This window comes from Rhinichthys klamathensis, unplaced genomic scaffold, assembly GCF_029890125.1.
Source record: "Rhinichthys klamathensis goyatoka isolate OS25496 unplaced genomic scaffold, OSU_Roscu_1.1 h1tg000095l_1, whole genome shotgun sequence".
Classification (NCBI taxonomy): Eukaryota; Metazoa; Chordata; class Actinopteri; order Cypriniformes; family Leuciscidae; genus Rhinichthys; species Rhinichthys klamathensis.
Genome location: NW_026606634.1, coordinates 2,785,889 through 2,812,083, shown reverse-complemented (window position 1 = coordinate 2,812,083; position 26,195 = coordinate 2,785,889). Strand labels below are relative to the sequence as shown.

The window sequence follows — 26,195 nt, the reverse complement described above, 5'->3', positions numbered from 1 at the left end:
ATAAAGTATTCATTATATAATTATTTAATTTGACATGAAATATAATTAATATATTTAAGTTTAAATGTATATATCCAAGCTTGCAAATTACTTGTGTTTAGTGCACTCTATCAGCGCATCCTTGCCGAATGAAAAACATGAATTTCTTCAATATTTCTAAAAAAGATTCAACATCAGATGTTGCTACATGCTACTCATTTACTGGAATAAATTACATGAAACACTTATAATGAACAGCCATATGTCGTCCGCATTAAAGCGATGCGATGCGAAGACATCAGGGACAATCAAGCGATTGCGCCTAGAAATGAAATCCACCAGTGATGTAATTACAGCACAGCATTTACTCACAGTATGTTAATTATCCAGTAACCTCAGCCTTGACGTTCAGTCTTACGTAACCATCACAGATCTGAGTCCACACCGCTTTACTAACACACTCCGGCTGTAAATGCCAATGTTCATGAACTCAAGTGGATTATTCATCTAAAAATGTCAGTTCTTGTTCATCAGAACCATTTTGTAATGGTTGTAGATGACATGAGCATAATTGCATAAGCTTCATTAGAAAGTGGTCATAAAGTTTATGAGAGCAACACGGAAGAAATAAGTTGTTTTTGTGTGATATTCAAGTTTCTCGATATGCCTCTTCACGACTTTTAAAGAAAAACGCAAAGACAAAAACAGGGTCTGTACGTCCAGCCGGATCTCATTAATGCGTCTCTATAGCATGCATTGTATTTATCCTGCAATTTATATACGAAAGTCTGTTTTTAAGTGCATGTGATTTTTTGGTAATACGCACTTTATTGTAATACGCACGACACACACCCCACATCACTAATCCTACCCAATGGGGGGTACAGTGCGTATCATACAGTATTTCACTGGTTTTGTCCGTCCTTCTGTTATACTCTCTCTTACAAATGAATTATGTTGAATATCTGATCAATTTAACTACACAATTAGATAATACCAGATTAGCGCAACCAGTGACCAAGCAATGCTTCATGTTGTTCAGTCTGTGTGTAAAAAGAGCATTAGCAATTACAGACAAAACACTTCAAAACTCAAAGTGTCGGAATCATTTTTGGTCCCAAATATTTATAAATGTTACTGGTAGTCACTGTATGAAGAATATTTGGGTATAATATGTCACAGTTTACTTTATTTTGCTCTCCTCACTTACATAAATGCACTATTATAGTGTCCTGATCACACTAGTGAAAAAACATAATAAACTATATCTGGTGTCTGAATAAATTTTTTTTTTTTTTTGACTGTATCAACTGATTTGATAACTCTGAGTTCTTGTCATCTAAACTATAACGAATCAACTGATAATGTGAGAAATGTTGAAGGTGTCTGAATACATTTTGGTTTGACTGTATGCACGTAAAAACAAATTTCCGTGTATAAACTGCATGATAAATCCAATACGTGCTATAGAGACGCATTAATGCGAGCGGGTTGGTACGGCTCTGGGACTGTGCTCAGTTGCTCATGATCACTCACCTTTGACCAGTGTGTGTTTGTCCGTCGGTGAGGATCTGGCAAGCACTCGCAGTTTCGGCCAGACTTTATCAATGCGCTCCTGCTCAACCTGTGAGAGATAAAACACAGATCTGAGACAGGCATCCATCACGAGACACCCGTCTAATGGGATACGTACAATAACCAGTAGTATATAACTTTTAAACATTAAGGTTAAACATTCATCAGAGAAGTCACTGCATGTACATACAGTAAATGATTTCACACAGCGTCTATCATTCACGTGTGGCTTGTTTGTTGGAATGGCCACCTATCAAATGTGTTCAACATCAATAACAGCAGTGCATTACTTGCAAATGCGACTAATGTAATCACAACATCATAAAAAAAGCCCCATAAATTATCCGAGTTCTGGAACGCAACAGCATCAGGGCCACAGATGGGTAAATGCTCTCTCGACAGCATTTGTGCAGTGATGTTGATTAGCATAGTCATTTCAACTCGTTCTTTGGTGTTTTTCAATGCGAAAAGCATATCTATAGTAATGCACTTACCATGAGGCCAGAGTTGCTAAGGCTTTAAAAGCAGAAATGTGAAGCTTACTGGCGTACCGTGATTCCTGTAAGGTGCATGTAAGCACTGATTCACAAATGCATGAAAGACATGTTACTTCCCATAAAAAGTAACTAAGTAATGCAATTAGTTACCTTTTGGGGGAGTGATGCAATATTGTAATGCATTACTTTTGAAAGTAACTTTTCAGGCCATATCTCTCACAATTAGTGGAATTTCCTAAATACCTTCATTTTGTCATCTTTTCAAAATCCTTAAAGTTTATTTTGAGGTTGAAATTAGACTTTGATTTCAAGTGTGACTATACTGTACTGTATCTCTTACTGTTGCTATTTATGTAATTAAAATTATTGCACGATTAATTGTTAAAAGAGCGCAATCTCGATCACAATCTTATTCCTAGATGACAGTGATTCGGCTCTATGTCTATTCAAATTTTGACATGTACAACCACAGTGAACATTCAGATCTGAGTTCTGATCCCGAGAGAGCCGAGATATGAAACAGCTTCACAAACAGTTCTTTTCAACACACAGTATCATTAATTCTGTCTTACAATCATTCAGATTATCACAGAGGAACTGAGATAAAAGTTTATAGTTCAGATATAAACACTGATGTCTATGGTAGAGATCAAAATAGATTAAATCGACATTTGAAATAAAGACTGTATTAATTACATCGTTTCACCAGTAGACAAGTGACCGTAAAAACTGTATTTGTCATTGAATCATTCACTCAAGAGATTCATTCAAAAACGCTGATTCATCCAGTAATGAAGTGAAGTGAAGTCGTTATGAGTGAGTCATTGAATCATTCACTCAAGAGATTCATTCAAAAACGCTGATTCATCCAGTAATGAAGTGAAGTCGTTATGAGTGAGTCATTGAATCATTCACTCAAGAGATTCATTCAAAAACGCTGATTCATCCAGTAATGAAGTGAAGTCGTTATGAGTGAGTCATTGAATCATTCATTTAAACCAATTTTTTTTTAAATAATCAATTTAGATTCATTAAAGTGGAAATGTAAATTTCATCGGCAACAAATACGTGTGGTGCGACTTCATCCACTCACTCGGGTTTTCCTTCGTAATGTAGTTGTGTATGCAGGTGTGAGTGGCTTTATCTAAATTATATGCAAACAACGCACATTTCTCTTCTAGAAAAACAGGAAAAATATGAATGACTATATGAGATCTTTGTCTCAGAATGTGAATATCTCTGCCATTGCCTCTCTAATAGTGTTGCACCATTATAAGTAGTTTACTTTAAGTCTGTTTGTTTTTTTAAAAGGGGACCAGTCAGTCTTATCTTCTGTGGTATATTCTTCCACAAACGCTGTCCATAGAGCTTGATTGGTTATGTTTGATATGAGTACCTCTCCCTTCTCGTTCCTGATCCTCCTGTTGAACTCTTTCCCGTCGATACACAGAAAGTCTTCTCCGGGCTGGATGATGCCACATTTGATGGCGATCGCTCGTGCCGTGTTGATGTTGTCTCCTGTCACCATACGCACAGTGATTCCAGCACGCTGGCATTTCAGGATGGCGTCGGGCACCTGCGGGCACACGTGTGATCAGCAGTGGGCATTAACTCGCTCCAGAGGAAAGGGTAAACCGCACGCCCAGTGCAGCGGTGAACGAGAACACCACCGCAACACACACAGGGTTCAGTCAGCTGTCCTGATACTGGCCCCACTGAAACCAGTGAGCGCTCATTAGGAGGAATTCAAAGATCTCTCATGCACTAATTATGCAGTGCTGGATTTCTCATGCAACAAAACACAAAATTATTCATCTGAAGGATAAAAGGGATAGTTCACCCAAAAACTCTGTCAGTAATTACTCTCCCTCATGTTGTTCCAACCCCGTAAGACTTTCATTCATCTTCAGAACACAAATTAAGATATTTTTGATCAAATCTGAGAGCTGTCTCACTCCTCCATAGGCTTCTGTGCAATTGAAAGTTAGTAAAAAAATCGTTTAAATAGTCCAAGTGACTACAGTGGCTCAATCTTAAGTTTATCAAGCGACGAGAATACTTTCTGTGCGAAAAAAATAAAAATAATTTCAACTATTCGTTTCCTTCTCTGTGGGCCTCGAGTGAGTTCACGTAGTGTAACAGCGCAGTTTTTCTGGGTTGTACGTCAGAACGTAGGCTCACTATTGGCCGATGCTGGGCATGTGTGTGATGCGTGTGACGTACAACACAGAAGCGCTGCGCTGTTACACTACGTAACCTCACTCGAGGCCCACAGAGAAGGAAATCAATAAACTTAAGGTTGAGCCACTGTAGTCACTTGGACTATTTTAACGATGTTTTTACTAACTTTCTGGGCCGGCAAGTTTCGATTAAAATAGAAGCCTACGGAGGAGTAAGACAGCTCTCAGATTTAATCAAAAATAACTTAATTTGTGTACTGAAGATGAACGAAAGTCTTAAGGGGTTGGAACAACATGGAACAACACCAGCTCAGACCAGTTTAGACCAGTTCAGACCAGCTCAGACCAGTTCAGACCAGCTCAGACCAACACAGACCAGCTCAGACCAGTTCAGACCAGCACACTCTATAGGCCGGTTTAGGAAGCTTTTTTCCAGTATGATTTTGCGGTCATATGGAATCATATTTATGTTGAATCAAGCGATGCGAGTTATTTAGACAGTGGGATTCTAAAATATTTGGAAGTCAAATTTGCAATTTGCATTTATTGCACACACACAGTATATATCAGGGTTATTATCGTTAACTAAAACTTTTTTATTTATTTATTCTGTTAATTGCAATTAGGCTGAAATAAAATGAAATGTAAATATTAGTTGAAAAACTTAAACTAAACGCAAATTAAAAATGTTGCCTTGGCAACAAACTGAAATAAGATTAAGTTGAAGCACTGAAATGATAAGATGTAAATAAATAAAAACTAAACCTGAAGATAGATAGATAGATAGATAGATAGATAGATAGATAGATAGATAGATAGATAGATAGATAGATAGATAGATAGATAGATAGATAGATAGATAGATAGATAGATAGATAGATAGATAGATAGATAGATAGATAGATAGATAGATGTTGGTCTAGACACTAAAGCGATAGATGATATCTGATTGACTAGACCTTGAAGTATGACAGATGTTGGTCTAGACACTAAAGCGATAGATGATATCTGATTGACTAGACCTTGAAGTATTTCTGAGAACCGTGAAGATGAGCCGGTCCTGCTAAACTCATCAGGAGAAGAGGAAGAGCCTCATCAATTAAACACCACGGCAGAGGAAGGTGAGGTGGTAACCTTAGACATTTAACACTCATGGGTTTGTTTACAGATCCTTAGGTTTCGGCTGTTTATTTGGGAAAGGAGTGGCTCACGTGTCCCGTCAGGTAACAGAACGCCAAATCTGTGTCACCATCGTCAATGAGCTTTTGCACAAACCCGTTCAATCCAGGACAACAGAGGATTCACTTTGCAGTGAGACCTTCATCAATGTTCCTTCATTCACGCTGATATTCTGTGTTTCTGCTTTCTGTAAGAAGCCTTCAACAAACTGACAATTACTCTAGAGACGGAGAACGAGAGCAAAGGAACAGCGGGATAAAAAGAAGAGGTTAAATAATGCATCAGTATAGACGCTTCTTCAGTCCCTGTGTGTGAAAATGAACGATCATTTGAGGACCGGGCCACTCTTACACAATATCACATCTGATGCAACATCTCTACCGATTCCCAATATTTTCCTGCAATCTCAAACCACATGCACTAGACATTGCATTTAAACAGTAAACTTGCTGAAAAACCTTCTGTTGTCTAATTGTCAGTTCCTGTACACTCTAAAAACCAATGCTGGGTTGTTTCAAACTTTCAACCCACGTTTGGGTCAAATATTGAGCAACCCAACCGGTGGGTTGTTTTTGTCCATATTTGACTCAACCATTGGTTGAAACAACCCAGCAATTTTTAGTGTAAGACATTTTTAGTGAGTAAAAGACAGTATAATTGTACAACCGTCCATCTTCAGCTCGTGCTTCACGTGTCTATTTTCTGTGAAATCTTCACTGATTTTTATAAAGTAAATGTAAGAATAACTTCGATATTGTTAGTAATATTTCCAGATGAACACTTGCGACTGAAGCGACTTTGGTTTACGTAATTATCCAGAAATCCTTTTTTTGAAAAATCATGAGCATCAGATATGATCCATCAGGCTTTTGAGGAAGGTTTATTTGTTGATCTCTAAAATCATCATTGTATTACATTGCATTATTATATGTTTAAAACTATAGAGCTTTGATCATAAAACTAAGCATTTAAATATCATCTTACTAAAACTTATTATTGGAAAATATTGGGTGACGGTCGATATTTATATGAATTTTGTGCAACTAGTCTGATCTCATTGATTCACATTACAAACTATCTTAATATTTTGCCATATTAATATCAGAATCTCCTCTGAATAATTTTTGAGCTGTTGTTCCTCCATATTCTCACTATATCATACTATATGAGGTATAAAAACCTGATGTATCAAATATGATAGAATATGGGTTTTTTCTTGTATATTTTCACTAAAGCTTCAATAAAAGTCAATTTAAAAAGACTACTATTTCATATCACAGGTTTCCAGGGTTAACATAGAGTGTATTAAGACTAGACATCAACTAGAACATTTAGAAAATATATCGCTTTTCACATTTTCAGCAAAATCAGTAAATGGTGAGGCGGAGGTCACATTACAGGTGTGTTCTCATGCATAAAAAGCAAAATATTTCAAATAAAAACCATGACATGATCAAATATGAAGAAAGTTCTTACCTCAGGTCTGACAGGATCCTCAATGCCAACAACACATATAGCGGTCAGGTCGGTCAGGATGTTGTTCTCATCCTCCCAGTTGGGCTCGGGGTCTCCAGAGAAGTCTCGATAGGCCACACAGATGGTTCTGAGTCCATCACACGCCATGGGTTCGATGATTTTCTTCACCATCTCGTCCCTGTCCCTCGGCCTGAACACGCGAGTTTCTCCAACCTCGTTCAGAATGAGAGCGCACCTGACCCAAACACAGAGTCACACGTGAACCAAGTGACGTATCATTGTGTCCATAACCGTTGGGTTAGTTTTATCAATATTTGACTCAACCATGGGTTGAAAGAAACAACCCAGCAATTTTTAAGTGTAATATTAGTATAATTGTACAACCGTTCATCTTCAGCTCGTGCTTCACGAGTCTATTTTCTGTGAAATCTTTACTGATTTTTATAAAGTAAATGTAAGAATAACTTCAATATTGTTAGTAATATTTCCAGATGAACACTTTGATGAAAACCGACTTTGGTTTACTTCATTATCCAGATATTTTTTTTTTTTTAAATCATGAGCATCAAATATGATCCATCAGGCTTTTGAGGAAGGTTTATTTGTTGAAGAATCCGCACCAAATTGCACATCTCAATGATTCCAGGCACAGTAATTCAACATAATGACCTTCCTTTGCTATCGAGACATTGAAATGCTTTTATGAAGATTGCAGATGGACATCAGAGAGCTGATGAAAGGCGCTCACTTTTTAAGGATGATTTCAGACGCTCCTTTGCTGTACATCCTGAAGTTTCCGTCGGGAAGCTTGATGACGGTGCTCATGGACTTCCTCGATGAGTTGAACGTGTAAACCTTGTAGAGTTTCTCCTCGGGGATCTGGTTGCGGACGGTCTGGTAGTCTCGCTTCAGGTCCAGAACCAGTCCCAGAAGACCACACTCGGTTTTGTTGCCCACTTGTTTGGGAAGACCTCCCTCTTTATCTGCAGGCTGGAGCATTAGAAAACCAGAGAGGAATCAGATACCAGTTACACAAGCTATATACTGCAGTCAAGTCACGCCACGCCACGCCACGTCAAGTCAAGTCAAGTCAAGTCAAGTCAAGTCAAGTCAAGTCAAGTCAAGTCACGTCACGTCACGTCAAGTCACGCCACGCCACGTCAAGTCACGCCACGCCACGTCAAGTCAAGTCAAGTCAAGTCAAGTCACGTCAAGTCAAGTCACGTCACGTCAAGTCACGTCACGTCAAGTCAAGTCAAGTCACGTCAAGTCAAGTCACGTCACGTCAAGTCAAGTCAAGTCACGTCAAGTCACGTCAAGTCAAGTCACGTCAAGTCAAGTCAAGTCAAGTCACGTCAAGTCAAGTCAAGTCACCACGTCACGTCAAGTCAAGTCAAGTCAAGTCACCTCAAGTCAAGTCAAGTCAAGTCAAGTCACGCCACGCCACGTCAAGTCAAGTCAAGTCACGTCAAGTCAAGTCAAGTCAAGTCAAGTCAAGTCAAGTCAAGTCACGCCACGTCAAGTCAAGTCAAGTCAAGTCACGTCAAGTCAAGTCAAGTCAAGTCAAGTCACGTCACGTCACGTCACGTCACGTCAAGTCAAGTCACGTCACCACATCAAGTCAAGTCAAGTCACGTCACCTTTATTTATATAGCGCTTTTTACAACACAGAGTGTTTCAAAGCAGCTTTACAGTGATAACAGGAAAATAATGCAGCAAAGTTTGTTTCCAGAAGAAAATAGCGTCATAGTCCAGCTTAAGTAAGTTCAGTGATGTTTCATTTCTGTTGTAAAAAGTTATTAATTTAGTTCAGTTATATATACAGCCACTCTGGAGAAAACCGTGATGTCATCGTCCAGCTCAGTTCAGTTCTCATATAATGGTGTCAATGCAGGCAGATCAATAATATTGCTGAATATTAAGAGTATATTAAATTCTGTTCTATTAATGTTGAGGATCATTAAGGGTCGCATAACAGTTTCTTTGCAATTCATCACAGCCGTATCAACAGCTTGGATGCCTCACAGAAGGAGAACAGGTGATTGTTTACTTTTTTTATTCATATTTCACAGCATTTTGTACAGCAGCTCTGTATTAATTTTCCTCAGTCATTCTGGGTTGGATTTGTTATAAATCTCAAAATATTAAACTTCATCAGGAACTGCTCTACATACAGACTCCAATCAAACTTTGATTTGTAGAATTCATTCTAGAGTGTGTATGAACTTTGTTGCATGAACTTGGTAAACTTTAATACTAATCCGTAACATTTATAACGCTCTTTTCTCGGCACTCAAAACGCTTTACAAATAGAAGTGGGGGAATCTCCACAACCACGTTACACAATCTCTCGTTGACACTGGGATTTAAAGATTCAGAATGTAACCAATGTTTTCCTTTCTATGGAAATTGTAATATATATGCAGTATGTATCATCTTTTCTTCAATTTTTTTAAATTATTATTTCTTTCCTATATTTATAACCTCTTTTACACTGCAAAGATGCATTTTGTCCAAAGTTACTTATAGTACACTTATTACAAGAACATTCTCCCCGAAGTGCTGGAAGTTAAGGCTCGATTGCGTTAACAGATTCAATCGCTGGAGATCGGCAAGTCACTTTGTGTTCTTTAAACATCTTAAATGTGAGCCTAATTGTCTTTTCAGAGGAAAAGTACCTTCTTTAAACCGATTACAGGTGATATAATGATTGTCTCTTTCATTTGAATGCCTGAAAAAGCTTTTAAAAAAAAGTTTTTAAAAAAGTTATAATTTCATATCACAAAACCTATACAAACCTCATTATCTGCAGTTTAATAAAACATGTCTGAATTTTTCTGCATACAATATCTTGCTAGAATTACTTCAGGGAATTTAATTGTATTATCTGTTTATTTATTTATGAGAAGAAATGCTGAAATGCCAATAGAGACCTTGATTGTGAATTAACTTTACTGATTAACTTTTCCAGTGTTCCTCATATCTAGGGTCGTGGATCACTGAATGCTCTTAAAAAGGTTTCAATATAGAAATCTATAGGGTTCTTGACTCAGTTTTAAATAACCCTTTATGCCAAAAGCGTTCTATATAAGGAGAAATGTCTTAAGTGATTGCATAATACTTTCATGTTAAACCGGTTATTTAGATGTTTTCTAGTGATAAAGTATGTTTACCAGCTGTTTAATTCATAAAATTGAATAAAAAAATGAAAAATGTATTCTTTATAGGGATGTAACGATACCCTCATGTCACGATTCGATACATATCACGATACTGAACACACAAGACACATGATAAAAGGTTTACAAAAAATGTACATGCTTTAACTCTGTCACTGACTAGATATATTTAAAATAATGTCGTACACTTTTTACTGGTAACATCAGACATTTGGCATTACCACAAATATTTCCCCACTGCATTATTATACATTATATTCAACATTATATGTAGTTTAATGTAGTTCTGACACTAAATCTCTGTAAACTTTTTTTTTTTTTCTCACACACTCTCAGCTTTATTTATTATTATTATTATGAATTCTTTATTCCAGACCGTTAGGTCCATATCAAAAAGTAAAGAAACAGAAAGAAAAGAATACCATACAAACATAGATTTGTATACAACAAACAATATTTAAGAACATACAAACTTGAGTTCCAGTGCTTCCAGAACCAGGAGGAATACCTTTTATCACTTAATGTAGAATCATTTAAGACAATTATGATTGTATTTTTCGAATCACCCAATCGACACATGAAATTTACATATAATTCCTTAACACACCATGCAACGCAGGAACATCACTAGAGACATTTGGCTTGCACTTGTCCACCTTGGGCGTTTAAGCAAAATTTTAAATGCATTATTAAATGCCACCTGAAGCTTTTACATTTTAGCTTTACTATATCTACACTATAGATGTGCCGTGTAAAATGACGTACAGTAAGCTCTAAAAGTGCTATTTTAACATCACCTGTGATATTTGTAGGGCAACCTTATGATTTAAAACGATTCGTTTCAGTCTTTTTGAATGGAAGTTCCCCAAACCGGAAGTGCCACCCATAATTCAAAACGCAGTAAGATCTTCAGGAATATGGTGGATAATATCTCATATTTGCTCACCTGGGTCATTCAAAACTGCTCATGCGTTTGATGCGGATTTCATAGCACCCTTTATTCCTCATAGCTGGCATTGAACGCTCTCCTGAACAGCTGTCCTCTCCCTGGTCAACACACACTCCTATGAACCACGACATATGGCAAAACATGCACTGGCAGCAAATACTTCCTCTTTACGGCCCCATCCGGCTCCTGATCTCCACACGGGCCCTCGCTCTGCTCTCCTTCTCACCGCAGGGCCCTCGGTGTCTCCTAGAAGGTCATTTTCATAGCACCTCTTTGATATCCCAGCGTTCCCTACCCTGGCAGGTCGTGAGGGGAGCGCTTTGCCAAAACTGACTGGCTTAAAGGGATAGTTCACCCAAAAATGAAAATTATCCAATGATTGATTCGCCCTCAAGTCATCCTAGGTGGATATAACATTCTTCTTTCAGACGAATACAATTGGAGTTATATTAAAAATGTCCTGGCTCTTCCAAGCTTTGTAATGAAAGTGAATCGCTTCAAAGTGGAAGTCCATCAAAGTGCATCTATCCATGATAAAAATGCATCTATCCATCATAAAAGTGCATCTATCCATCATAAAAGTGCATCTATCCATCATAAAAGTGCATCTATCCATGATAAAAATGCATCTATCCATCATAAAAGTGCATCTATCCATCATAAAAGTGCATCTATCCATCATAAAAGTGCATCTATCATCATAAAAGCGCATCTGTCCATCATAAAAGCGCATCTGTCCATCATAAAAGTGCATCTGTCCATCATAAAAGTGCATCTGTCCATCTATCCATCATAAAAGTGCATCTATCCATCATAAAAGTGCATCTATCCATCATAAAAGCGCATCTATCCATCATAAAAGCGCATCTGTCCATCATAAAAGTGCAACTATCCATCATAAAAGTGCATCTATCCATCATAAAAGTGCATCTATCATCATAAAAGTGCATCTATCATCATACAAGTGCATCTATCCATCATAAAAGTACATCTATCCATCATAAAGTGCTCCACACAGCTCTGTGGGGTTAATAAAGGTCGAATTTTTAGGTGAACTATTCCTTTAAATGAATGAGTGGCAGGCCGAGTCGTCGCGGAGAGGCTTTGGCAGAGTCTCTGAACCACATGGAGCGGCTGCAGCCGGACAAACCACTTTGCCCAAAATGAGTCACAACTTATCAAACACGAGACAGCAAGATATTTCACCTTGTCATGGGCAAGAAGAAAAAATGCTCCCAAAACAGCATTTGACTAGTAGCAGGCCTTTTGTCTAAGCATAACCCTTAGAAAAAAAACATGGTTCATGATAATATATACAGGTAAAATACACTCACCTAAAGGATTATTAGGAACACCTGTTCAATTTCTCATTAATGCAATTATCTAATCAACCAATCACATGGCAGTTGTTTCAATGCATTTAGGGGTGTGGTCCTGGTCAAGACAATCTCCTGAACTCCAAACTGAATATCAGAATGGGAAAGAAAGGTGATTTAAGCAATTTTGAGCGTGGCATGGTTGTTGGTGCCAGACGGGCCGGTCTGAGTATTTCACAATCTGCTCAGTTACTGGGATTTTCACGCACAACCATTTCTAGGGTTTACAAAGAATGGTGTGAAAAGGGAAAAACATCCAGTATGCGGCAGTCCTGTGGGCGAAAATGCCTTGTTGATGCTAGAGGTCAGAGGAGAATGGGCCGACTGATTCAAGCTGATAGAAGAGCAACTTTGACTGAAATAACCACTCGTTACAACCGAGGTATGCAACAAAGCATTTGTGAAGCCACAACCTGGTGGTGGTGGTGTAATGGTGTGGGGGATGTTTTCTTGGCACACTTTAGGCCCCTTAGTGCCAATTGGGCATCGTTTAAATGCCACGGCCTACCTGAGCATTGTTTCTGACCATGTCCATCACTTTATGGCCACCATGTACCCATCCTCTGATGGCTACTTCCAGCAGGATAATGCACCATGTCACAAAGCTCGAATCATTTCAAATTGGTTTCTTGAACATGACAATGAGTTCACTGTACTAAAATGGCCCCCACAGTCACCAGATCTCAACCCAATAGAGCATCTTTGGGATGTGGTGGAACGGGAGCTTCGTGCCCTGGATGTGCATCCCACAAATCTCCATCAACTGCAAGATGCTATCCTATCAATATGGGCCAACATTTCTAAAGAATGCTTTCAGCACCTTGTTGAATCAATGCCACGTAGAATTAAGGCAGTTCTGAAGGCGAAAGAGGGTCAAACACAGTATTAGTATGGTGTTCCTAATAATCCTTTAGGTTAGGGATGCACGATATAGGATTTTGGCCGATATTCGATATGCCGATATTTTCAAACTAATTTTGCCCGATGCCGATACCGATATCGATATATTTGTATTTTTTTTTAAGTGCAAAAAAAGCTTATTAAAGCTTCTATTAATGTTCTCAGTCAAGAGCAGTGAGTGATTTCCTCTGAGTTTTGTTGTTTTATTAACATTAACGGGATAGTTCTCCCAAAAATTTAAATTGTCATCATTTACTCTCTCAAGTTTCTTTCTTCTGTTGAAATTATAAAAGTTATTTGGAAGAATGTGGCTAACCAAACAGTTGCTGTACTCCAGTGACTTCCATAGTATATTTAAGCACAAGAAAGAAATGAATCCAGGTTTGAAACAACATTAGATAGACAGAATTTTTATTTCTGGGTGCAGTATCTCTTTAAAGACAAGCGGCAGAATATTATTGCACGCGAGTAACGCGACGCGTCTAATATACACGCATTTGACAAGCAGATTTTCTCTGTTTGCTTTCACTTTAGACATAACCAACTTTGTTTATGTAAACCTTGTGTGTATTTGACAGTATCAGCGCAATAAGACTCGAAAGATTAGTCCAGTATGCAGGCGCTGTGACAGGCTTTTAGTTCCTGTGAGCGTCGGGTGTAACGCGATCAGAAAAGCGGATGTTAGAACAGCGCATCAGCACGTGAATGACATGTTTACCTAGCAAGACTTTGACGCACATGCAAACAATGAACTTTTGTGAATTGCAGTGTCCCGTGAGTGTAACTCTACCTCTGCGTTTACATGTGATGTGATGTGAATGTACGTCGCGTTGTACAGTCTGTTGAGATGAAGGCGCCAGAATTGAACTGATAGAATGCACAATACTATGATTTTTCTTCAAAAGCAGATCGTGGAGACATTTTAATCGTCCACGATCAAAAACCGTGAGACGCGAACCCCTAGTTGGAAGTTTAAGTTGCTGGCGCTCATGCTTCGTTCACGGTCGTCACGTGCGCATAGGAAACACGCCACCCTATCGGCAAGACTCATCGGCAGAAATATTCATATCGGCCGATGCCGATGATGGTCATTTTAAGCTTTTATCGGCCGATACCGATGTTGTCCCGATATCATCGTGCATCCCTACTTTAGGTGAGTGTATCTGATCCTTATCTGAAACGCACTTAGAGCCCTATTTTAAGGATCTAAACGCATGGTCTAAAGCGCACGGATCAAGTGCACTTTGGGCAAGTCCGAATCCACTTTTGCTTGTTTAACGACTGGAAAAATGGTAGGCGCCTAAAAGTGTCGTTCCTATTCTCTTAATGAGTTATGGGTGTGTTTTGTCCCTATTCTCTTAATGAGTGATGGGTGTGTTTTGTTTCTCTTCTCTTTATGAGTGATGGGTGTGTTTTGTCTCTATTCTCTTAATGAGTTATGGGTGTGTTTTGTCCCTATTCTCTTAATGAGTAATGGGTGTGTTTTGTTTCTCTTCTCTTTATGAGTGATGGGTGTGTTTTGTCCCTATTCTCTTAATGAGTGATGGGTGTGTGTTGTCTCTATTCTCTTAATGAGTGATGGGTGTGTTTTGTCCCTATTCTCTTAATGAGTGATGGGTGTGTGTTGTCTCTATTCTCTTAATGAGTAATGGGTGTGTTTTGTCCCTATTCTCTTAATGAGTGATGGGTGTGTGTTGTCTCTATTCTCTTAATGAGTAATGGGTGTGTTTTGTCTATAGTCTCTTAATGAGTGATGGGTGTGTTTTGTCTCTATTCTATTAATGAGTAATGGGTGTGTTTTGTCTATAGTCTCTTAATGAGTGATGGGTGTGTTTTGTCCCTATTCTCTTAATGAGTGATGGGTGTGTTTTGTCTCTATTCTATTAATGAGTAATGGGTGTGTTTTGTCTATAGTCTCTTAATGAGTGATGGGTGTGTTTTGTCTCTATTCTATTAATGAGTAATGGGTGTGTTTTGTCTATAGTCTCTTAATGAGTGATGGGTGTGTTTTGTCTATAGTCTCTTAATGAGTAATGGGTGTGTGTTGTCTCTATTCTCTTAATGAGTAATGGGTGTGTTTTGTCTATGAGTGATGGGTGTGTTTTGTCTCTATTCTCTTAATGAGTAATGGGTGTGTTTTGTCTCTATTCTCTTAATGAGTGATGGGTGTGTTTTTTCTCTCTTCTCTTAATGAGTGATGGGTGTGTGTTGTCTCTATTCTCTTAATGAGTAATGGGTGTGTTTTGTCTCTATTCTCTTAATGAGTGATGGGTGTGTTTTGTCTCTATTCTATTAATGAGTGATGGGTGTGTTTTGTCTCTATTCTCTTAATGAGTAATGGGTGTGTTTTGTCTCTATTCTCTTAATGAGTGATGGGTGTGTTTTGTCTCTATTCTCTTAATGAGTGATGGGTGTGTTTTGTCTCTATTCTCTTAATGAGTGATGGGTGTGTTTTGTCTCTATTCTCTTAATGAGTAATGGGTGTGTTTTGTCTCTATTCTCTTAATGAGTGATGGGTGTGTTTTTTCTCTCTTCTCTTAATGAGTAATGGGTGTGTTTTGTCTCTATTCTCTTAATGAGTGATGGGTGTGTTTTTTCTCTCTTCTCTTAATGAGTGATGGGTGTGTTTTGTCTCTATTCTATTAATGAGTGATGGGTGTGTTTTGTCTCTATTCTCTTAATGAGTGATGGGTGTGTTTTGGGCGTAACGTGCAATAAACCAATCAGAGTCTCTTCTCCCATTCCCTTTAAAAGCCAGTTGTGCTCATGCCATGGCGGATTCGCTATTCACATTGAGGAATTTGCAAGCGTAAAAAATGAAAACGTGTCTCTAGCGAGGAAATTCATCTGCTCATGCGCGACGTTAAAGCGCAAGCAGACCATCTCCCGGGCAAAGTGTTGCGCGTTCTGGACCTGTCTATAGGCTCATATTACTAACGCGCTCTTTAAATAACAAAAAAATACTGCGCCATTGAGTTTAGACTAGGTTTCAGTTGGTCAATGGCTCAGTCTATTTCAGTTCCTCAAAATAGCAACGGTCCATCAATGACCCCGAACACACACCAGGTTTTCAGACCAGCAGCCTATGGGCGCACAGATGGACACAAATGCATGTGCTATTTAAACAACTTGGGCAGGACGTGAAAATGAAAATTGCGTCGGGCTGCGCCTCGCGGGTGTATGATAGGGCCCATAAAGTTAAACTTAAAGTAGCGTCTGAAAGCTGGAAAATGCTTTCAATCGCAGGCAGCATTTGGAGGCAGAAAAGCAACAAGGCCCGTCCGACTCCAGTGATTGTGTCTCATGATGTCTGCTGAGATACCTGCATCTGATCGATGTTTGAAGCAGCACAGATGTGTCCTTCGCTACCTATGATAACCCACAATCCTGTGCATTTCGTTATGTGATAGTTGAACTAAAAATAAATAACTTTGTGTACTTTTCTAACCAACTTTTTCCACTTTTGATGTCATTTCTATCGATAAAATATTCGCAAAGTTATCATCAAAGCTTTCTCTTTTTTGTAGTAGATCATTAAACCATTATTGTGCCTCAGAAGCCTGTCTGAAATCAGTCTAGGGAGTAATCTTAATGCACAAACAATGCCTGTAAAGTCATTGCCTGACAGGGCAGCGAGGCGACAAGTCAGATTTCAGATGCCATGGGATTTAATGACCACAGAGAGTGACAACAGGACTTTATGTCATGTTATTATATTTACATGCGTCAGTCATCCGTGAGGGGCCGCCGCTTACTTCCACTTTGTTGTTTATGTTAATTTTGTCATTAAAGTTACATTGATGGTTTGCTGGTTTCCACCTTCTTCTTCCCTGAGTTTGAACATTGTTACAATGTTGATCCAGGAATATGTCTTACCACAGTACTGAATTACGACCATCCTCATGTGTACCATTTTATGGCAAATAACAGGCATTTGAATCTTATTCATACAGTCGTTCATCATCTAGATGACAGAAGCTTAGATGAGTTCCTGTGTGAAGTCACTGAAGGAACATTCACCACTTTGTTAAATGCCCCCTGAAATCAAAATTTAGTTTTTTATCTTTTAGTATGAATATGTTAGCATAAGGTTATGAATAAGCTGGTGTATTCCCAAAAGAAAATGACAAAATTCGCATTTAGGAGATATAAGCATTCAAAACTTACAGTCTCTCACTTCCGCTAAAGGGATCAGGGATTTTATGACATCACCGTGATTTCAGCTTCTCATCACATCTCCTGTCCAATCAAATGCTCTCTAGAATCTGAAGCTCCGCCCCCTGTGCCTTAAACACCACCTGGCCGAAGCGAGCGTTGACAGACACAGAGCAATATGGGTTAAAGTCAAGATGTCTGTTCGGTTGCTCAAACGCTCACATTTTATTCAATGTGTGTGAAAAAACTTGAGTTTTACTCCGTTTTCCAACAGTACGTTGGTTAAGAATGAAATGGCTAGAATTTCTAGCCATTTCATAGCCAAGAACATCTCTACTATTGAATCCAAAGTATCATCAGCGCTTGGATTCGCTTCCATGGTGCTGTCAGTCTGTGAGGTAAACTAAACGCTATTGGCTATTGGCTATTTGAAAAGGAGGAGGAGCCTTTAAATATGTCCTGTCTTAACTTCCTATTTCAGTGGAAATTACGTCAACGCATCAAACAAAGCTGCGCGTTCCAGTGGGCCTTTAAAGGTAATGGACCCGTTCCCAGATTCCCAGGGAGAAGCCGATTAAACACAACAGTTTAAATAAAACACAAGCAACATGTAAACCCCAAACTGATACTTTGTGCTCAAACACACCTTTGATGCAAGAAGGTCCAACTGCAACTGTCTTTGATGTAACTAAGAATCCAGAGTTTACAAAACACACAGTAGCCGGTGACCTAGAGAACAGTGCTGAAACACACACACACAGCCGCATACGCACATGTAACCTCCAATCAAGAATTGATGGGATCCCGGGAACATGACATCAGTGTCCGCCCTGACCTCTCCAATCACAGGGCCAGAAGGTCTGATGGAACATGTGGTGAAGAAACCCGAGCTCCGACTACCGGCTGAAGTATCAGTGTTAATGTTCATCGCCTGTGCCATGTGTCCTACTCACATTGCAGGATTCCACTAACTCTTCCGTGGTGCATGCCGGTGAGACACGCTACATACATTATGAATGGCAAATCTGTATCAAGTACAGGTAAAAGTTTCATTTAACATTGCACAGCTGCTTCAAATTAGGTGGGCAGCCGTTCTGGGTGTGTTTCCCGTATAACGCCGTAACTCGGTGCTTCACTACTATAGTGCGATGCATCGTTGAAGAAATCATCTAGCTAGTCACGACTGTTTCCCGAAACCATATTGTCGCAAATTGGTCGTTCAACCATGTTGGTTAATGACGTTACGCAGGTGTTGGAGTAATAATACTTTTAATGAATACTCACAGAAGCCCTGCGGATCGCAAAAGCTGCTTCCAAATCTTCAGTTCTCATTCTTCTGGATCTGTCTGCTGCCTTCGACACTGTGAACCATCAGATCCTTTTGTCCGCCCTCTCATCACTGGGCATCACGGGAACTTCCCTCCACTGGTTTGAGTCCTATCTCACAGGTAGGTCCTTCAGGGTCAGATGGAGAGGCGAGGTATCCAAAGCACATCAACTGAACACAGGGGTTCCTCAGGGTTCAGTTCTTGGACCGCTCCTCTTTTCCATTTACACCACATCACTGGGACCCATCGTACAGGCACATGGTTTCGCTTACCATTGCTATGCTGATGACACCCAGCTCTACCTCTCATTTCAACCAGATGATCCCACAGTAGCGGCACGGATCTCAAGTTGTCTGGCGGACATCTCGGAATGGATGAAGGAACATCACCTGCAGCTCAACCTGGCAAAGACTGAGCTTCTCGTCCTCTCTGCCAATCCGTCTCTACAGCACAACTTCACTATCCAGCTAGATTCTTCCTCAATCACCCCATCAAGGTCGGTCAGAAATCTTGGAGTAATCTTTGATGATCAGCTGACCTTCACAGATCACATTACAAAGACAGCTCGATCATGCAGGTTTGCTATGCACAACATCAGGACGATCAGGCCTTTCCTAACTGAGCATGCAACACAACTTCTCGTCCAGGCCCTGGTCATTTCTAGGCTTGATTACTGCAATGCTCTTCTGGCTGGACTTCCATCATGTGCAACTAAACCTCTACAAATGATCCAGAATGCTGCAGCTCGTCTCGTCTTCAACGAGCCCAAAAGGGCCCACGTCACTCCTCTGTTCATCTCCCTGCACTGGCTTCCACTCGCTGCTCGCGTCAAGTTCAAGGTGTTGACGCTTGCTTACAGATTGACCACAGGCTCAGCTCCCTCCTACTTTCACTCACTACTGCAGGTCTACATCCCTTCCAGAAGCCTACGATCGGTCAATGAGCGACGGCTCGTTGTACCATCACAGAGAGCCACAAAATCACAACATTCTCATTCACGGTTCCATGCTGGTGGAATGATCTGCCCACCCCCATCCGGAACGCAGAATCCCTGACAGCATTCAAAAGACAACTGAAAACTCATCTCTTCCGTGAGCACTTAACATAAAAAAAATAAAAAAAAATCCTTTTCCTTTAAATCCTCGCTTATCTGGCTAATGCTACTCCGAGCAGTGTCCGAACTTGGTATTTTGAGCACTTCTTGCGTTGTTTCCTTCCCTTTTTTTCGATGACTCGCTTGCTTTAGTCCTCAGTTGTAAGTCGCTTTGGATAAAAGCGTCTGCTAAATGACTAAATGTAAATGTAATGAATCTATTTGAGATCGAATTAATGTGAGATGTTTTCATTTAAATTACAGACATGCATCTGAGGAATATTTGTCAGTTTTCTCAGTTATTTCGCTTTATTTCCAGATTCAATCATAGACTCGTTCTTACACACTAGAGCTTGTTCACACATGCGCACTCTTCAAAATCGGTGCTTTAAATCTCTTGACAAACTCAAAGACGTAAATGACATATGTATGTGTTCTAAATAAAAGACACGGGTTGCACTGAATGTCAGCTTGCTTATTTTGCTTTGATTTATTGAGTCCACATGTCATGCAAACTGGAAACTCTGCTTCTAATCACAGATCGAGATCTAGATCTGTCAAACACACAACTCTGCGATGCTGTCTGCGAATGTTCGTTGGAACGATGGTTTCGGGAAACACCGACTCGTTGAACTGCTGATAACGACAGAACTCGTGACTATAGTTGTCTAATGATGCTTTCGGGAAACACACTCCTGCCTGAGAGCGGGTAACTCCCTCTGGTTGTGTTCCTGTCATTTAGCTCGGAAACAATGCTTTTTCTTTTTCCCAGCATTGCTAGTTATGTTACCACATTGGACTAGTACAGGTGTAACGATATCCTCATGTCACGATTCGATACATATCACGATACTGAACTCACGTCACGATATTAATGCGATACTCCAAGACATATGGTAAAAGGTTTACAAAAAATTAACTGTTGATTAAAACGCTAAATTTGATATTACATTGTGTGTGTGTGTAAATGAATTGTGTTGGGCTTGGTGCTGAAACCCAAAGCACAGGACAATAGAGACACCAGAATAACAATTTTCATGATTCTGAAGATGAAAATACTGAATTATTTTAGACGAATATGCTTTCACTGTCACTGACTAGATATATTTAAAATAATGTAGGACACTTTTTACTGGTAACATCCGGCATCTGGCATTATCAGGACACAAATATTCCCCACTGCATTATTATACATTATATTCAACATTATATATAGTAGTTTAATGTAGTACTGACACTAAAACTTTCTCACACAGTAATTTTCATTTTGGGTTAACAATACATATTGTCAATATCCATGATACATATTGTTGCATTTTTGTATTGCGATATATTGTGACACGATATATTGTTGCACCCCTACTAGTTAATGTTACCACATTGGACTAAAACATTTTTTGTCAAAAAAGGCGTTCCCCACCTTGCTTTGTGTTCCTGCCCAAAAATGTTTTGCCTGCAAAAACTGCTTATAAATCTCTCATTATGCTATGCTGTTGGATTCAATCTTTTTCTCAACTTTTTTTCTTTCAATAAGCACAGGTTTTGTATTTGTTTTTGAAAACGGATTGATCGTAGACCTCATTAATCTGAACACATGCACCTGAGGTGAATAAGCTTGAGTGGACTTTATTCACTCAAAAACTGAGGAGCATGAGCTCCGATCAATGAGGCCTACGATCAATCAGGTCCAAAAACTAATTCAAAACCTGAGAGAAAACAAGCTGACAAGAAGATTGAATCCAATATGTGATGATAATATAGCATAACGAGAGATTTACAAGCAATTTAAAAAGCTGGACATTATTGATTTGAAACACCAAATTAGGTAAATGGTTTTCAGCACAGCAAGGGTTAATAAACGATTTTCCATCAGGATGAGTTGGGAAGGACTTTGAAAAGTTTCTGAAGCAGCTCTTGAGTTTCGGGTGAGGAAAAGTTCATGCATTAATAACATAATGTAGCAGTAAAGCATGGTATCTTGCTGGATCTCTCCAGGGATGAAGAGTTCTGCTCATTTCAGTCTATGTTAAAACAAGATGTCTGGAATGATATGCTTATCTGTGTATGGTTATGAGAGCTCTCAGTGCGGGTCTCGCGGGACGGGTTCAGTGCGGTGTGCTAGTCTGTTGAGAGGAGGCGTTCGCTAGGCCCGTTTCAGCTCATCGGCTTCTTAAAGCAAGATCAGAGACAGATCTGATTCCAGCTCACAAAACCAAGAGTTGTGACTTTTGTCTTTTTTTTTTTTCATAACTCATTGTCTCAACTGTTTCCTTGCAGACTGTTCTTTTATAGAAACCAAGCCAACCTGGCGCTCCAAAATACACAGCGACTATTCTGCAGCGCTCCTGACTGTCAGAGAACACATATGGAAACACACACATGAAAAGGCAAACACAGTCCTAACTCCAATAAACTAGGATATCATCTCTGTGTTAATATGACTTTCAGCGATTTCGGTAACACTTAGTTAACATGAACTAAGAATGAACAATACTTCAGCATTGAACTTCTATAACACTGAGCATAATCCTCATTTCGAATACAAACACTAAAAAATAAAGGTTTCAAAAGTTTTTTTTTTTTTTTTTTTTTGCCATATAATTACTATTTTTGGTTCCCCAAAGAACCTTTCAGTGATCTGTCATTAAAATAAAAGAAATTCTTAGTGTGAGAAACATTTTAAATATCTAAAGAACATTTTTTTTCCACTGTAAAGAACCTTTTGTGGAATGAAAAGGATGTTAAATGATGTTCTTGGATGTTAAAGGTTCTTTATGAACCAAACTTGCCAATGAAGAACCTTGATTTTTAAGAGTGTAGATATTAATTTTTCAAAGCAATGCTGAACAGCATTTTTGCTTTAATACACAGAGTAAAATAAGGCCCTCATTTGAATGACACTTTTTTTTTTCAGAAAAATATTCTGAGATTTAAAAGAGGTTAATATTCTGCTAAACATAAACATAGTGTTAAAGATGGAAGAACTGTTCACACCGAGGACCATAACTTTAACGATCAAAATTAGGATATAGTTCTAAATAACTTTCTAAATATAAAAGAATAGATGAGTCCACACCACAAATATAATTATAATTACACAGATAAACTTTATCGCTGGAATCATTTTCAGAACGATTTTTTTCCAGCTGATGAATGATAAAAACATTGACAGCCAATCAGAATCTGTCCTGCTTTAAAGAGCTCAGGCATTTTAAGCGGCAGGCGGCTTATAATTACCAGAACTATATATCATTTATGCTAATATAGTTATCATTAAGGTTATCTTTATAGTTGTAATGATCCTTGTATCATGGTTCCTTGTTGTGGACTCTTATTTTGAAATGTATTTTCTGTTCTCCTTATATCATTACTTCTCCCTTCATGTTTAGTTTCTGTTTGCATTTGTCTTGTTTATTACCATAGAGATTAATCGGTTTGTTAACCTCTTGATATCCTGTGTATAAATCCCCCAGTGTTTCAGTCTTGGTTTGTCGGCTGTTGTCTTTGCATGTTGTGTGAAGCTGTTGCGTTCCTGTTTCATGTTCCTGGTTTTGACACTCTAATTGGATTATCTTTGTTTTCATTTTCAATAAATATTGCTGCAACTGGATTCACACTTCTATTTGTTCCTGCTTACGCGTGACAATAGTTATCGTTCTGGGTGTGAACAGGCTTTTAGAGGGTTTGACTGACGTGAGGGTGATGTTTCATATTTCTGCTGACGTTGTGCTAGCTTGTGGTGTAATGTATTACACTGCCTGGCCAAAAAGAAAGCCGCCATTTGGAGAGTCTATAGAGTCTTAAGAGTTCAAAAATGAATGCAACTCTTGATGGAAATAAATGTTGTGATGTTGCATAAGGACATAAACAATGACATGACGAATGGCTAAAATCACCAGTGTGCAACTTCTTCAATGCCAGGGCTGGCAGTGTATATGAGTAATATCTTGTGTTTATACATTATTAACATTAAAGTCTATTGTTTGCAAAGCAGTTGTAGCTGAAATAACACTGGTGTTATTTTATTTCTTACCAGTATTTTAGTAGTGTAGGCGCTGTTGAGGGATATAGCATTGACCAGTGTCTCCAGGGTTTTGGCTGGGATGGAGCTGGGCTCTGGTATCGTCTTGTAATGGAAATCCCCCACAAAGCATTGCACTGCTGTCATGCGGTTGGTGGTCAGCGTCCCAGTCTTGTCTGAGCAGATCGCCGTGGCATTGCCCATGGTCTCGCAAGCGTCCAGATGGCGGACCAAATTGTTATCCTTCATCATTTTCTATCAGCGCAGACAAAAAAAGTATTAGTCATATTTATAGATAACCAGCTAATATAACATGTTGTGGTAGAGTGCATTCTGGATATGCCTAAACACTGTGATGCACTGTCCACTATACCTACAAGTGAAACTCGAAAATGAGAATATCGTGCAAAAGTTCATTTATTTCAGATAAATGAAATTTCAGAAAACCAAAACCTTTTCACAATATTCTAATTCTGAATTTGGGGTTTTCTGATTAATGCTGATTATTGGCTGATTAATAGGTGAATCCATAAAAACAACCAAATACAAATACTTGACATATATAATGAAAAAAAAAAAACAGTGCAGATGGATGAAAGAATGTGAACAGGATATACTCTGAATCAGTGTTGGCATTACAAGTGTTCCTATGATGCCCAAAGTCGCTCTCTGGGTAATCAGCTCATTAGGTTAATTTAATGTCAAAGTATTAAAGGATTAGTTCACTTTAGAATTAACATTTCTTGATAATTTACTCTCCCCCACGCCATCCAAGAAGTTCATGTCTTTCTTTCTTCAGTGGAAAAGAAATGAAGGTTTTTGAGGAAAACACTCCAGGATGTTTCTCCATATAATGACTTCAATGGGGTCCAACGGGCCGAAGGTCCAGATGTGAGTTTCAGTGCAGCTTCAAAGTCTCGACACGATCCCAGCCGAGGAATAAGAGTCTTATCTAGACAAACCAGCGGACATTTATAACAAAATAAACAATTATATACTTCTTAACCACAAATGCTCGTACATTACGTGATCACGTTGAAAGGTCAAGCGTGACGTAGGCGGAAGTGCAGACCTAGTGTTTACAAAGCCAACGTGCAAAGACTAAGTCAAACGGCATTTACAAAAGAAAAACTACTCTACATGTTCCGCCTACATCAGGTTACAGCGCTACCTTTCCAACGTGATTACGTAATGTGTGGCGCATCAGTGCCAGTGCAAGACTAGCATTTGTGGTTAAAAGTATATGTTTTTTTAATTTTTTGTTATAAAATGTCCGCTGGTTTGTCTAGATAAGACTCTTATTCCTCGACTGGGATCGTGTCGAGACTTTGAAGCTGCACTGAAACTCACATCTGGACCTTTGGCCCGTTGGACCCCATTGAAGTCACTATATGGAGAAACATCCTGGATTATTTTCCTCAAAAACCTTAATTTCTTTTCCACCTAAGAAAGAAAGACATGAACATCTTGAATGACGTGGAGGAGAGTAAATTATCAGGTTAATTCTGAAGTGAACTACTCCTTTGAGCTAGATCTAAACAGGGTGTATTCGTCATGTACCTTCACAGAGTAGGCCAGAGAGATGGTAACAGCAAGCGGAAGGCCTTCGGGAACCGCGACCACCAGGACTGTTACACCAATGATGAAGAATTTGACAAAATACTGAATGTAGACTGGAGTGCACTCCGGCAGCCACGGCCTCTTCTGAAGCACAAAGTTATCGATTGCGAAGTAAAGCACCAGGATGATGACTGTAATGGCAGACATTACCAAACCTGAGGACCAGACCACATTAAACACGGCATTAGTGCTCCACTGCGATGATAAAACACCAAACCTGTAGAGTCCTAATCCTCCAAACACCCGAAAAACACGCAGCACCTGCTTTGCCGATTTGCACAGCCAGCTTTGTCAGTTTTCCTTGCAGAACGGATTTCTCTTTCTTGGAGACGTTGGCCTTCTTCTTCTCCTTTTCATCGGTTTCTCCTCCCTCTGCGCTCTTCAAGGGCTGCATCTCCATCGCAGCAGCGCCATCTTGCTTTTTCACTGTAAAGACCACAGAAAACTCGAGTTGGTAATGGGCCTTTGCTCACTGCTAATGCTGGACCTCGTTGTGAGGGAATCACCATATAAGAATAAACCACAGTTTGAAGTCTACTGTTGGGTTGTGTATGTTTGTTTGTATATAAATAGTAACTCGTTAACAAAATATGTGACTCTGGACCACAAAACCAGTCACGAGTCGCACGGGTATATCTGTGGCAATAGCCAACAATACATTGTATGGGTCAAAATTATCGATTTTTCT

The 26,195-nt window shown here is 39.2% G+C and overlaps 1 protein-coding gene across 12 annotated transcripts in view; it reads right to left on the bottom strand.

The window, feature by feature from the left end:
• atp2b2 (ATPase plasma membrane Ca2+ transporting 2) overlaps nucleotides 1–26,195 on the bottom strand; it is a 241,837-nt gene that overhangs the window by 18,858 nt on the left and 196,784 nt on the right. For all 12 annotated transcript variants that reach the window (XR_008807213.1, XM_056252537.1, XM_056252547.1 and 9 more), the window contains 7 exons: nucleotides 25,769–25,933; nucleotides 25,448–25,662; nucleotides 23,900–24,142; nucleotides 7,635–7,876; nucleotides 6,887–7,121; nucleotides 3,448–3,627; nucleotides 1,516–1,603 (listed from right to left, as the gene is read on the bottom strand). Coding sequence is in view for 11 of the 12 variants with exons in the window: in XM_056252537.1 (XP_056108512.1) it covers nucleotides 1,516–1,603; nucleotides 3,448–3,627; nucleotides 6,887–7,121; nucleotides 7,635–7,876; nucleotides 23,900–24,142; nucleotides 25,448–25,662; nucleotides 25,769–25,933 (1,368 nt within the window). In the remaining variant the exon portion in view is untranslated. The remainder of the gene's footprint in view (nucleotides 1–1,515; nucleotides 1,604–3,447; nucleotides 3,628–6,886; nucleotides 7,122–7,634; nucleotides 7,877–23,899; nucleotides 24,143–25,447; nucleotides 25,663–25,768; nucleotides 25,934–26,195) is intronic.